General features: G+C 36.2%; 1 protein-coding gene across 3 annotated transcripts in view; it reads left to right on the top strand.

Moving 5' to 3' along the window:
- Positions 1-14,430, top strand: part of LOC135481884 (inositol polyphosphate 5-phosphatase OCRL-like) — a 69,616-nt gene that overhangs the window by 1,462 nt on the left and 53,724 nt on the right. The window contains exons 2-11 of one of the 3 annotated variants that reach the window (XM_064761646.1): positions 1,454-1,533; positions 1,985-2,085; positions 2,781-2,837; positions 6,445-6,555; positions 7,774-7,935; positions 10,872-10,991; positions 11,364-11,478; positions 12,484-12,621; positions 13,076-13,177; positions 13,927-14,041. In XM_064761646.1, coding sequence (XP_064617716.1) covers positions 1,454-1,533; positions 1,985-2,085; positions 2,781-2,837; positions 6,445-6,555; positions 7,774-7,935; positions 10,872-10,991; positions 11,364-11,478; positions 12,484-12,621; positions 13,076-13,177; positions 13,927-14,041 — 1,101 coding nt within the window. The remainder of the gene's footprint in view (positions 1-1,453; positions 1,534-1,984; positions 2,086-2,780; positions 2,838-6,444; positions 6,556-7,773; positions 7,936-10,871; positions 10,992-11,363; positions 11,479-12,483; positions 12,622-13,075; positions 13,178-13,926; positions 14,042-14,430) is intronic. The other 2 variants (XM_064761647.1, XM_064761648.1) reach the window with 2 other exon arrangements.

Raw genomic sequence — 14,430 nt, 5'->3', positions numbered from 1 at the left:
TATGCGTGAGATGTGAAGTCTGCAGGTGAGGTGTGACATAAGAGCCAAAGTTAACAATTTTTTGAGCAGTTTTCGTCAGTGTGTTGGTACTTTCTATTTTTTTGTCATGATGATACCAAACAGATGGTGGAAATTGACCTTCCATCGAGGTTTATTTGACATAGTTGACATCGTCAAGGCACTCATCTGTACGTAGATATACCAGTTTGTCATTATAGATTGATGGTATTGGTGTGATGTATTCAAAAGCTTGATTCTTGACCTTCTGCACAACCTTGCCTACAGTGACAGTGTGGACAGCAGGAGGATGATTGGGATCATTTCTGATCTTGGTTATCATATTCCATAAGGTACAGGCAGGAGGTCCAGGCATCACTTTGATTATTTACACAGAACTTATAGCAGGCCTTCTCTCTTGGATGGGATGAAAGTTACCTGGATATCAGCTTGTGCCATGATGTTACCTGTACGAACTAGAATTTAAGTATGATGAAATATAGTTTTCACAAGATGTTTGTATATAGTTACACACATAGTGAGTAATATTCATGTTAAGATTCTGTAAAATAATTGAGTGATACGTAAGAATATTTTTGACATGTTTGAGAGTGTTCATCAAGAATCGTTAACCTCTTAATCTGCCTTAATGGGCGGGGAATCGAATAAGGCACTAATCCTCTTCGAACATTGCTAAGGCCGAATGTGATAAGATGAGTTTGAAATTAAGGCGAATTGAAAATGAACTGGCTCAGCTGGTGACATCATAGGTGGCCAACCCAAGTCTTGCTTGCCTAAATAACCTGGGAATTTATATCAAAACATTCCCATTTTTGAGATGGTTTCTAGCTACGCAGAAGACTTCAGATTCTGAGTTTTCAGATGTAGAATTTGGTCTTGTCCAGGTGTTTCCGTGTGCCGATTTGGAAATTCAGCTGTATCCCTTTTGTAGCTTTCAGCTGTAAAAGGGCAAGAGCAGTTACAGCTGTTCTTGGTGGGTATAAATTCTTTCTATCTTGTGCTGTAAATCCATGTCTTCCTGTGGGCCAAATCTTGTGGAAGCTTGAAAAACTGCGGGGTTCTTTAATGACATTTTACAACTGATTTCAGAACAGCTATCCATTTTGTAGAGAAATTTGATATGCTTGTTGTCATCCTTGAGTTTTTTTGTTTTTTTAACTCTGAACTAAATGGCAAAGCCTGATAGCTTCTAAAGGTTGGACTTGTATGATGTAATTTGGCGAAGACTACCTAGTGTTGGCGAAAAAAATGCATCAAACCAGCCTCATTATCAGTGATTTTAAACGCTATATTACTCAGACGAATATTTACACTCAGTTTAACAATATATTCAAGGGTAGCTAAGTTTGAATAAATAATAAATCTGAACACTAATCCTTTAAATTATCAATGTCATAATATTTTTGTTTGTCCCAATTTTCCTTGACTCTTACACTGTCTTGAGGTTGGATTTGTTCAAGATTGGTTGAAGTCCACAAAATACTTGGCTCTGGTGGAAAGACATAGGGACCATGCGTAAGTTACACCTTGTGTTTGCTCTCTCGTTTCACATGATAACAGTAAATAACTCTTGTCCATTCATTATTGTATCTGAAAGTGACATATTTCTGCTTGTGTATCTAAGGTTTTTGCTTCAGCGAACAGCATCATTAATCATGTTAATGCAGGTATATGCAACAGTTTGTTGTGGTATGAAGAGTGAAATTAAGAAATCATTGGTACTAATAGAAGCTGGCAGACAAATTTGGTCTACTTTTGGTGTTTGATGTACGTTTAGAGATCAGTTCCAAATCAACACCAGATTATATTTCTACTTTAATGTAGAGCAAAATTGGAAATAAATTACTACATAATACCTTCCTGAGATTTCCATGTATGATCTAGGCAGAATGAAATGGCTGATCATTTCTATGTTGTGTTTTAATTTTTTCTACCCTGGTGCAAGTCTCTTTCCTTGTGTCCGCAGGATCTTTGTATATTCTAGCAGCCGTGTTCCTTGTTTGGATGCGTCAGACCTCAGTCTAGATACAGTGCTGCCCATTGAGAGAGACTTGCGGTGCACAGCAGGTACAAATTTAATTACACTTCCTCAGGCCTGTGGCGATTATACATTTCCTTTTCTTTTATAAACTGTTTATATATATATATATATATATATATATATATATATATATATATATATATATATATATATATATAATTCTGGGAACCCTGTTGTCTCTTTTCTGGATTGTTCAGTTCAGTGTGTACAGCATCGTAATATAAAAATAGGAAGAGTAAATGTATGTGTGCATAGGGAGGTACTTGTCTGGATGAGGTGTTGTCTCTGGTGTCCTCAACATGGCTCTTTAGTGAGCCAAGGCTGTGAAATCAATTTGGCAGCATTGGGACTGTCTTCCTATATTAAAGAACACAGATGCACAAAATGATATTTAAAATGTCTCTCAATTTGATTAAAGCAGTCGGCTGTTATTCTTCAGTGTTTTGCCTAGATTGGCTTTATTGCCTATTTGAAGATTTTGTTGCTTTGTGTTGTTTTGTTTTGTATGTTACACTTAATAAACCATAATTAGGCATGTGTATGCAGAACTACCATGTGCACTGTGCATATAAGTAGTGTTGGTTCATAACAAAATCACTGTGTCCATAAAATATGGGGAATCATTGCAATGAATCAGGAGTTGAAAGAAAAATAAAAAACATTTTGTTTGGCTATTGAGCTTTGGATGCACTGTTCACTTGTGAAACTTTATTTATCACAGAAAAACCCCAATATGAGCCTCCGAAAACGTCTGAGCCTCAAAAGAAAGAAAAGAAAGGTGCTGAATATAATCGGCTTAGCAGTAATACAGACTTGTTGCTATTGTATTCATACATATTAGCAGCCTCAATCTATCAGCTTTCTAAGCAACTTACATGCATTATCCATTTCAATTTCTTCTATTCTTGATTACCACCTAAAACGGCCACTAAAGTAAATGAATAAATGTGTGTTTTAAGAAACTCTACCTGTCTACTCATGTATGTGAGGCCATCATTAAAAATATGTATGTTGAGAGTATCCTGACCAAACCGACAATAAGGGCCTGACTAAAAATATATTATTGGGATTTTAATAGAATTTTATTTTTTCTCTGTGTTATTTTTTTAAACTCCTATGTTTTTATTTAGAATTCCCAGCCGTCCAGCTGACCTATTTTTTCTTAAAGAATCAGGTTATGCCCAATAGAGAATTTTTAAGGATGGCCTTAAATATGTGAAAAGCCCTTAAATTTATTGGTGGAATGGCTGAGAAATGAAAGCATATGTCCTTAACCGAGACATCTATTGCTGTGTAGTTTTATAATCAACACTTAATGAATATTATAGTTTTAAAGGACTCAACCTCTTTTTTTTCCAAGAAATACTTCTTCACTTCTGGTTGTAGAAGATTGATTAACCATCATTGTCTATACATACCATTTTAGAACTTATAATGATTACAGGTATTCATATTACTAATGGATTGATTTATGATTGAATGTATGAATGTGAAATTCTCCATTTGTGTGTATGGTAATTATCCAATGAAGTACATGTAGATAAATAAACGCATAAATGCTAAGACTTTCTATACTGTAACAATGACAGAAACCAAAATTAGAATCATAATTTTACACAATTTTTAATGCTTTATTTGTCGTATTTTGTTTATTTATAAAACTACCTTTTAACATAGCAGCCCGTTCAGTAGTAAATCCACTGCTCTCCCAACTTTTGCATTCATCAACAGTATGTACATGATCATAACAGTGAAAATGTAGTGTACTTTAACAGTACACAGTGCATTTTGCGTCTAACAGAATGTCAGTGGTCATTATATAACATGTAGTGATACAAAATTGACAGTTTTAAACCGGTTTTGGAAGCCTCTGCTACAGTGATTATTGCTGTTGTTCGGTGTATGTATACTGTACCCTAATTTTTCAGCCTTTTCAACCACCACTGCGACAAGTATTTTCAAACATTCTGACAGAGCCTATGGGGTGTAGAGAAATAATTTGTGCAGTTTTACAAAGCTTGCATCCTTAGTGATGCAACCAAGTCATTTTCCTAATAATTGTATGCATGAATTTACTGAAGTGCTTTAGTCATGTTTGGGGTTGAAAAGGTTGAAGATTTACAGTACATGCTCTCAGTAGTTGTTCTCCTTTGTTGACTGATTGGATGAAAGGGCGTATTATTTGAAGGACAATAGATAATAACCTTCACATGATTGTAGGTTTGCATTGTAATGACGTACATGTATGTTTATGTTTACTTTGTTTTTATAACTTGCAACTGCTATTATCGCTTATATATCTGTAGACATAACTGCACTGATCATTGGCTAAGTGAAGAGACATTAAAACAAATACAATTAAACTAATTCCTTTGAGCATGACCTATATGTACAGTAGCTGTAATCCAGTCCAACTCTGTGCCTGTGCTTGGCTGTTATGGGCTTTGTTTTGTTTGGTTTTCCTTTATCATCTATGAAACATGGTGATAAGGCTTTCTGGTGAATAACATGAATGAGCTGTTCACGTTGGCTTGTTTCTATTCATAGCATACATACATGTATGTGTGACAGATGCTGAAGCCTGCTAGACACATATAGCATGTTCATCATACATTTGTTAAGAGGTTATATGGTAGGCTTTTCGCGAAAAACTCGATCAGCACCAATCTTATCAATTGATTCTGTGCTCTTATATTTGAATAGCCCAAATAATTACCTAAATTCACTAAATAGCAGCTGCACCTGTTAGTTTGTAAGATGTATAAATCAGCTTGCATTATAACTTTTTCAAACTTCAGAATAATTTAAACACTATAAATAGCACAGTTATAAGTCATTTTTGTATGCATAGATATACATATGCAAGATAATTGTTGACAGGAATTAGGGGCCTCCGTGGCCGTGGGGGTTAGAACAGCAGCGCTGCGCAATGACCCAGGATTGCGCTGCCAATGCAATCTCTGTTAGTTCAAGTCCAGCCCATGCTGGCTTCCTCTTGGCTGTGTGTGGGAAGGTCTCCTAGCTAAACTCGTTGGTTTCCTCAGGGCTCTGCCGGATTTCCTCCAACCATAATACTGGCCACTGTCATATAAATGAAATATTATGAGTATGGCGTAAAGCACCAATCAAATAAATAAATAAATTGACATGAATTGTATCAGTGGGGGAAAACATGTATAAAAATAAGTAAGTGGACATCTTTATTTATATAAGCAGACGACTGACCTTTTACTGACTGACATTTAAATCTGTGACTTTATAACAAGATTTGTTTATACATTTCCATATCAAAATGAAAAAAAAAATTATTTATAGGAAAGGTAGTGGTTTGTTCAGATATTTTCATGTACCAGTAGTCATATAGTCATGCGTTTAATTTTTCATGTTTCAAGCTAATTAATTCATCACATACTTTATGAATGCCTGGCTTCATTTGACTGTTTGTTCTGCTTCAGTAGCGGCTGACAGTTACATGTACACGCTGTATGCTGGAATTTCACATGTTGCTTTTAAATATGCTGTGTTCTGTACATAAAGTTTCTTTGGATCATATTAGTTTATAATTAAACCTATATTATGAATAGCAAATATGCATGTAGAATTTCAGATTTTATGTTAATCATACCTGTAAACTAAGATGATAATAACAAAAAAATTCACATGGTTATATTTCATTCCTGTCCTTCTTTATAATATCCAATGGACTTTCATTGATTAAAATTTTATCTGTGACCAAGTTGCTTCTTTTGTCCTGATTCTGAGAGTTCCATTGATCTTGGACATATTGTTTGTGTGAATGGTAGGAAGGTATCCAGTTCAAAGTGAAAAATGTATGTTTTAGAACCAAAGGTAATATTTTCTGACAATTATTTGCGTTGAAAATAGCACTTGTGTGATTCACAGTTTTAGGTGATTACCTTACTTTTTGCAAGGACAAAAAACATGTACACCCATGTGTTATTGATTTCACTTTTGAGATTGCACTGGTTTATTTGCCCTGAAATTCACCCCTAAAAAGTACAATCTTAGGAGCAAAGAAAAGTATTGTACATTTTGTGCTAAAAGTTCTGTACATTTTTCTACCTATTTTTCCAAATAAATTGCAGAATTAGCAAAAATATATAACTTATTGATGAGCATAATTTCAAGTCAAGTGCAGTATCAGTGGGATTTTCAAATGGGCTTGAATACCCGCTTTTCAGCTAAAGTACACATGTACTTACAAGTTTAACAGCTAAAGTGAAAATTAATATGATCCGTTTTCTTTCAATTTTGTCTACTCTGTTCATATACATGGGAAACCAAAATAAAAATCTTATGGGTTTTATGCCTGAATAATAGTATGAAATTTATTTAAAAAGTATTCTTATCTTCTTTCTTTTCAGCATCAGATTTGGGTGTATCCATTAAAAGCTCCAGAGGCAACCTTCTGCTAGAACTGCCCCAAGGGTCACAGACGGACAAGTTTTTATCAGAACTGCAAAAATCTAGGGACGGTAGGTTTTTTGGGATGCATAGAATATTTTCTTTCATAATGTACATATGGGTGCTACAACACTATAACTTTTGATTTATGTGTAATGATTTTACTGTCCCAATCTTATTTATGTAGCTACATGTGTAACTGAAAGGATATGGCATTGCAGCATTGAGGGAAAGAGGTCAAGATTTTGATGTTTTCAGACTGTTGCCAATAACTAGGGCAACATTTTGAATAATTTATCAGCAGATGTGATTTGCTGGGGGTGCGGGGATGGGGGTGGAGGAGTTGTAAGACAAAGCATCAAAGTAAGACGTAATAATTCAGATCCGTTTTTAGCTCGCCTGAGTACTCACGAAGTACAGCCCTAGGTTATGTCATACCCTGAGCGTCATCATCGGTGTCCATCAGCAGATAAAGCAATGTTGAACAAAACGTTAGGGGTGGTATCTTAAAAAGTAGTGCATGTGCAAATTTAATAAAAAGTAACAAAATTCCTGACATAGTGTATTGTGTATTAGAATCAGTGTTAAAGAAAATGTTAGTGGTGGTGTCTTAAAAGTAGAGCGTGTATTGAGCTCAGGCTGTGCACACTTGTGGAGCACAATAATATGAGGGGGATGGTCCATCATTGACACACTGTGTGCATATTTATTACCATCAATTACGAAAAAATTAATATACGACTTCATAGTATATTGTGTTTTAGAATCAGTGTTAAAATAAATCTTGGGGGTGGTATCTCAAAAAGTACGGCATGTATAAACTTAAAGTTTTACATGCATATAAAGCACAGTGACACAAGGGGAATGTTCCCCTGTGTGTGCATATTTGTAACTGTAAATTACCAAATTCCTGACATCAGAACTTTATGTATTGCATGCATGCGTCTCCTACAGGTGAGCGCTTTGTAGGTCAGGTGTTTGTCGCCATGCTACCAGATATAAGTTATAGGATTATGTCAACGCCTTAACTCGTAATTTGTAATCCCTTTCATTCCTGTTGTTAAGAAATAAATTTGCCTGCAAGTGTTTGTATTGAAGGTGGCCATGGTACATGAATGTGTGTAGCCTGTGAAAAAATAGGATAACATGTAAACGTCGCGTAAATCATGTAGACATTACTATGGTGTTTTACCACAAAGACATGTACATTGTACTATTTTAATGATGTGAAGTGTTCAGGCAGCCTCATGTGATTTGAAATAGTAAAATGTATAGTTGTTTCTTTGCAGTGTTGCTGAAGTCCAATGGTCTTCCCTCGTCGTTCTCATGGATTGACAAGTACACAAAGCCAGGAGTGAAAAACAGTGGGAATGTGTTTGCCACAGATGTGTTTGACCCATTAAAACAAGGTGGTTCTCAATCAAGCGCGAGTCAGTCATTAAATATGAATGGTAAGGCACAGATGTTGCCTCAGGTACATGCTGTGATTTCACGTGACTAAGCACAGCCGTGACAGTTTGCATGTAGTGGTAGAGCACATGTATTTAGTAACATATTCTCACAAATTTTTATTCAGGCTTCGTGTTTTGTAGACCCGGATGTAGTGTTTCAGCTCGTTCCGTGTACATGCTCGTGTACTGCTGAATTTGGTGGTGGCCTTGTAGAGAAAGCAAGCTGGTCGTCGTTTTTTCATGTGACATATTAAAGTTGAAAGCACCTGAAGCTCTGTGAAACATGCACAAGCATTAACATTTGGGCACTTGAACCTCTGTGATACATGTATATGCATAGTTATAAACATTTGGGCACTTAAACCTCTATGATACATGTATATGCACAATTATAAAAATTTGGGCACCTGAAGCTCTATGATGCATGTACATGTACAATTATAAACATTTGGGCACCTGAAGCTCTATGATACATGTACATGCACAATTGTAAACATTTGGGCACCTGAAGCTCTATGATACATGTACATGTACAATTGTAAACATTTGGGCACCTGAAGCTCTATGATGCATGTACATGTACAATTATAAACATTTGGGCACCTGAAGCTCTATGATACATGTACATGCACAATTGTAAACATTTGGGCACTTGAAGCTCTATGATACATGTACATGCACAATTGTAAACATTTGGGCACTTGAAGCTCTATGATACATGTACATGCAAAATTGTAAACATTTGGGCACTTGAAGCTCTATGATGCATGCAAATATATACATATTCTTATGTACATTAAGCATTAATTGATGACAATTTTGTCTTTGCCTAATATTTGTGCTAAACTTATGTACTTCTTACTTAATTTACTTGTTGACAAAACTTTTTAGTTTAAAAAATAGTGAGGTCCATTCGTTTTTCTGCAAATTGCTTGAAAATTCAAATTCTTTGTTAAAAATAGTGGAAATTTTGTAAACATTGATAACCAAAGTACCAATCAGCTCATGCTCATCCCTGTGAAATAAGACAGTGATCATCAAAAGTATCTCAAAAAGCTTGACATTTGTTTACTTTTTTCCTTTCCCTGTTTGTTTGCATTTCTTTTTGTCAGTGTTTAAATTGTTATGGCACAGCTAGATCTTAAGTCACTTTTGGCATAGATGCAAAATTTATCAGTTGTAGTAATTTTGCACAACTGTCATTCTATACAACTACCATCCCATATGACAATCCTCCTGTACCACCAACATTCCATACAACAATCATCCTGTAACATTAACATTCCATACAACAATCATCCTAATCAATCATCATTCTATTCAACCATCACCTTACACAATCATCATTCCATACAACCATCACCTTACACAATAATTATTCTGTGCAACTACCATCCCATACAACAGTCATCCTAATCAATCATCATTCTATGAAACCATCATTCTGTACAACAATCAGCATTCCATACAACCATCACCTTACACAATCATCATTCTAATCAACAATCACCTTGCACAATCATCATTTTGTACAACCATCACCGTACACAATCATCATTCCATACAACCATCACTGTACACAATCATCATTCCATACAACCATCAACTTACACAATCATCATTCCATACAACAATCAACTTACACAATCATCATTCCATACAACCATCACCTGACACAATCATCATTCTGTGCAACTACCATCCCATACAACAGTCATCCTAATCAATCATCATTCTATGAAACCATCATTCTGTACAACAATCAGCATTCCATACAACCATCACCTTACACAATCATCATTCTAATCAACCATCACTTTGCACAATTATTCCATACAGCCATCACCTTACACAATCATCATTCCATACAACCATCACCTTACACAATCAAGATACAACCATCACCTTACACAGTCATCATTTCATACAAACATCATCTTGCACAATCGTCATTCCATACAACCATCACCTTACGCAATCCTCATTCCATACAACCATCACCTTACACAATCAAGATACAACCATCAACTTACACAATCATCATTCCATACAACCATCACCTTACACAATCATCATTCTATACAACCATCACCTTACACAATCATTCTAGCCTTCACCTTACACAATCCTCATTCCATACAACCATCACCTTACACAATCATTCCATACAACCATCACCTTACACAATCATTCCATACAACTGTCACCTTGCACCATCATCATTCCATACAACCATCACCTTACACAATTATCATTCCATGCAACCATCACCTTGCACAATCATCATTTCATACGACCATCACCCTACACAATCATTATTTCATACAACCATCACCCTACACAATAATCATTCCATACAACCATCACCTTACACAATAATCATTCCATACAACCATCACCTTACACAATAATCATTTCATACAACCATCACTTTACACAATAATCATTACATACAACCATCACCTTGCACAATCATCATTCTTTATAACAATCAGCCTATTCAATCTTCATGCTAAATAACCATCATCCTGCACAACTGTTGCAATACATCATCTCATACCACCGTCATCCTCTAAATCTTTCTGTTGAGCCTTCAACTTGTACAACATTGCCCTATACTACTGTCGTGTAGTACAACAGTCATACTATACAACCATGGTTTTATTCATACATACATCCTATTCATCATCATATCCTTTCATTCACCTTTACAAACATCCCCCGATAATCATCATTCCATACATCCCTTAACCATGTTTTTATATAGCCATTGTCCTATGCAATGCGCCAATCCTTCCATCTAGCCTGTGGGTTGCTTACCCCAGGGATCTAGCTGTGCTGTAGATCAGTTTAACATTGTTCTTACTCGTAGTTGACTGTTGTTATGATTTGTACTAACTGTAGTTGTCTAGTTTGTGTGTTATTTGCTGTTCTAGACTTGCTGGGTTTGCATGTAGGTATGGATGTGCCAGTAGATAATACCCCTAATTATATGTATCCCGCCAACGCTTACCTCCCCTTGACCACCACACAAAACCTTTTGTCAGCCCAGCATAGTAAGTATGTGTTAACATGAGTGTAAAATATGTAATCTCAGTGATACGTGTAATTGTATGTATCTTAATGAGTAATGAGTATTAATGAATTTGTATCCGTACTATTCAGTCTAGCTCCTGGCCCCACTTGTTCAGAAGCGCATTAACTGTTAAGCCTGATATTGACTTTGGTCTGGACTAAACTCACATTAGTTTGGTATTATAATAAGTATGGTATTAAGATCAAATTTTATTTATATTGTTTTTAGTTTAAAATGGTTTTCTTTTAAAGAGTGTACTTTGGCTAGCAAATGGTCATAATATTCTAATTGTTTTAATTCAAGACATTCCAGACACTTGCATATAGTATACTTTTCCCCCATCTGTTGACAGGTGAAAAGGACAAGGATATCCTGCCTATAGTGGATGATCATTTCACAGATCCTTACCTTCAGAGTAAACTGTCACCAGCAGTCAGCAAGGATTCCCTGGACTCATGGGCACCGACGTAAGTTTCCTCGAGGGGAGGCAACCACAAATGATATTGAACGACTTCAGACAAGTTAAATATTCTTGCATGCTACTTTAAATAATCAATTCGCCAGCACGGTGCAATGACCCAGGAACCTCCCACCAATGCTTTCGCTGTGAGTTTCAGGGCTCTGCCCAGTTTTCTCCCACCATATAAGTGAAATATTCTTGAGTACAGAGTAAAACACCAATCAAATAAACAAGTAAAACAATCAGTTAATCCAAAGCATTGTGAAACACCTTGAAAACACAAAACAAACATTGAGTGCAATGATGTGACAAACAACCAGTTGAAATGAAAGGTGTTTACTATGTAAGTCATACTGGTTTATCTGTTATCAAACCACAGAATGTTGCCCTGGATCAGAAAATAGGTCTTCACCACTTGCAAATGTGATTTTTATCTCAATATTTCTTATTGGCCAGATAAACAATATAAGCAACTTCTAGGCCTTGCCAATTTCCATAAAGGTAATCATCCATTTTGCCTGAGGAGTGCTCATGATCCACCACAGAAATTCGTCATGGCTGTCCATGAGTTTCCTCATGTGTGATATTGGAAATTTCCTTGTGACTGACACAAGATGTTCCCTCATGGGTGCCAATAGACGTTCATATGAGTTGCTCTATGGGCAATCATGGAAGTTTCCTTGAGGAGGACACTGGGTGTTTATGAACACTACTACAATTTCCATGGGCAATCATGAGGGTTTCCTTGAGGAGGACACTGGGTGTTTATGAACACTAGTACAATTTCCATGGGCAATCATGAGGGTTTCCTTGTGGATGACAAACACTGAATGTTTCTCGTGGATGATTTCTTATGAAAGTTTCCTCATAGGAGACCATGGAAGTTTCCTCACGGACGGCCATGCAAGTATTCTCCTGGGAAAATGCTTGTTTGTTTCGGGTAATTCACACGTTTTTGCAGATGTAAGTTTTTGCAAATATCTTATCTAACATGATGTTTTATTTCCCTCAGAAATCCAGACAGTGTGGAGAGCAGTCTTCATAAACAGCTGGGCTTGCCGACTCCTAAACCTGTGACGGCTCGAGAAACATTTGTCAAACATTACATGGCCGACAGAGAATCTGAGTTTGTCAACACAGAGACCATTAGGTGGGTCTGCTTTGTGGATAGTGTGGTACTTTATAGCAGAATCTCTTATTTGTGTGTTTATTGACAATATGTATCAGTTTCATGAACTCATCTTGAGAGAAACTTATATTTACAGAGGTGTTGTACACCATGATCAATTCATGTAATGTTTTAATGAAGGACTCTTTTGAAGGAGATTTTTCCTCTTAACTGCCTTTCTATAATATATTTCATGAAGAAAAACTTGTGTTTTTCCAAATGTTTCTAATGTATCAATTTATAGCATGTACCATTGCTTTTACTTTTCAAGGATTAACACCTCTTTTTATTTTTTTATACATTAAAGAAATGACAAAGTTAATTAATAGGAAGTTTCTCACCTAACCAGATAAATATATTAGTTTGAATAGAAGGTTCCAGTTGGGGAATGCTGTATTGGTATGATTGCGCCTGTTAATTGTGATATGTCATGCAGGGTATTCTGTGGCACGTGGAATGTGAACGGTCAGGCACCCGCTGAGAACCTTGTACCCTGGCTGTCACCCGATTCCCAGCCCCCAGACATCTATGCCATAGGGTCAGTATGAATTCATTTGTCAGTTTAATGTGTTTAGTGTGTTCATATCATCGTGTTCATAAAGCATATATGGGTGAGGTCTCTCCTAGTTTAATATGATAATAATTTGAGGTTTGAGTTTCTATTTTCTAACTTGTTATGCCGAGAATTTATTCAGAATTCAGAATCTGCTTGGATTATCGATTTAAGTTTTCTGTATTTAAAAATAACTGAAGCAGTTTTGTAGCCAGTTGTCAAAAGTTATGATATCCTGAGATTTCCTTTACCAACTTGGCAATGGATTTCTGTGAGATATTGATGATCATTATGATATTACTGTCATCTATTCAAGTAGGGGTGGAAGCCTGTGTGGCTGAGGTGGTTAACGCGATAGCATAGCACAATGACTGGAAGCTCTCACCAATGCAATGTGAATTCAAGTCCAGCTCATGCTGGCTACCTCTCCGGCAGTACGTGGGTAGGTCTGCCAGAAAGCTGTGAATGATCATGGGTTGCCCGGTTTCCTCCCACCGCAATGCTGGCCACCGTTGTGTAAGTGAAATATTCTTGAGTACGACGTAAAACACCAACCAGAGAAAAGGAATAAATCAAGTACGGCTAACCTTGTTCAAGTACATGTAGGTCCTAATCCCTGAAAGCACTTGAATGTGTTACATACAAGGTACATGATTGTATGGCTCTGAACATTATTGAATATTATAATTTGTATTGCTGTTTTATTTAAACCACATGTTTGTTTTGTTTGATAGATTTCAAGAGTTAGATTTGAGCAAAGAAGCATTCATCTTTTCTGAATCTGCAAGAGAATTAGATTGGAAGAGATTTGTAGAGGAAGCTTTGCATCTGAAACAAAAATACAAAATGGTATGGCATATGCTGTTTTTACCAAAGTTGTTGTGTTATATAGCAGAAGATACAATGTTGCAGTTTTAAAAAATGGTTGAAGTAAGATCTCAAGGAATTGAAGTAAGCGAAATTTTGTTTTTTACTGTAAAAGATCTTTTAGATTTCTATGAAGTACAACTTATGTATTAAATGGTTGGGAAAAATTCCCATCTTATGTAATATCTTTCATGCCTCCGCTGACTGTTTTCAAGGCCATTAATGGTCAATAATGCTTGTAAAACTGTTGAGGTGGTCTTGCATGAAGTTCAGCTGAGATTGCTGACCTTTGACCAATAGGACATAATCTGACACAGCTTGACCTGGCATTATCTACATGTATGGAACCACAAGTGGAAAGTTTTGTCAGT

Source organism: Liolophura sinensis, chromosome 1 (assembly GCF_032854445.1).
Source record: "Liolophura sinensis isolate JHLJ2023 chromosome 1, CUHK_Ljap_v2, whole genome shotgun sequence".
Taxonomy (NCBI): domain Eukaryota; kingdom Metazoa; phylum Mollusca; class Polyplacophora; order Chitonida; family Chitonidae; genus Liolophura; species Liolophura sinensis.
This window is presented reverse-complemented; position numbering and strand designations above follow the sequence as displayed.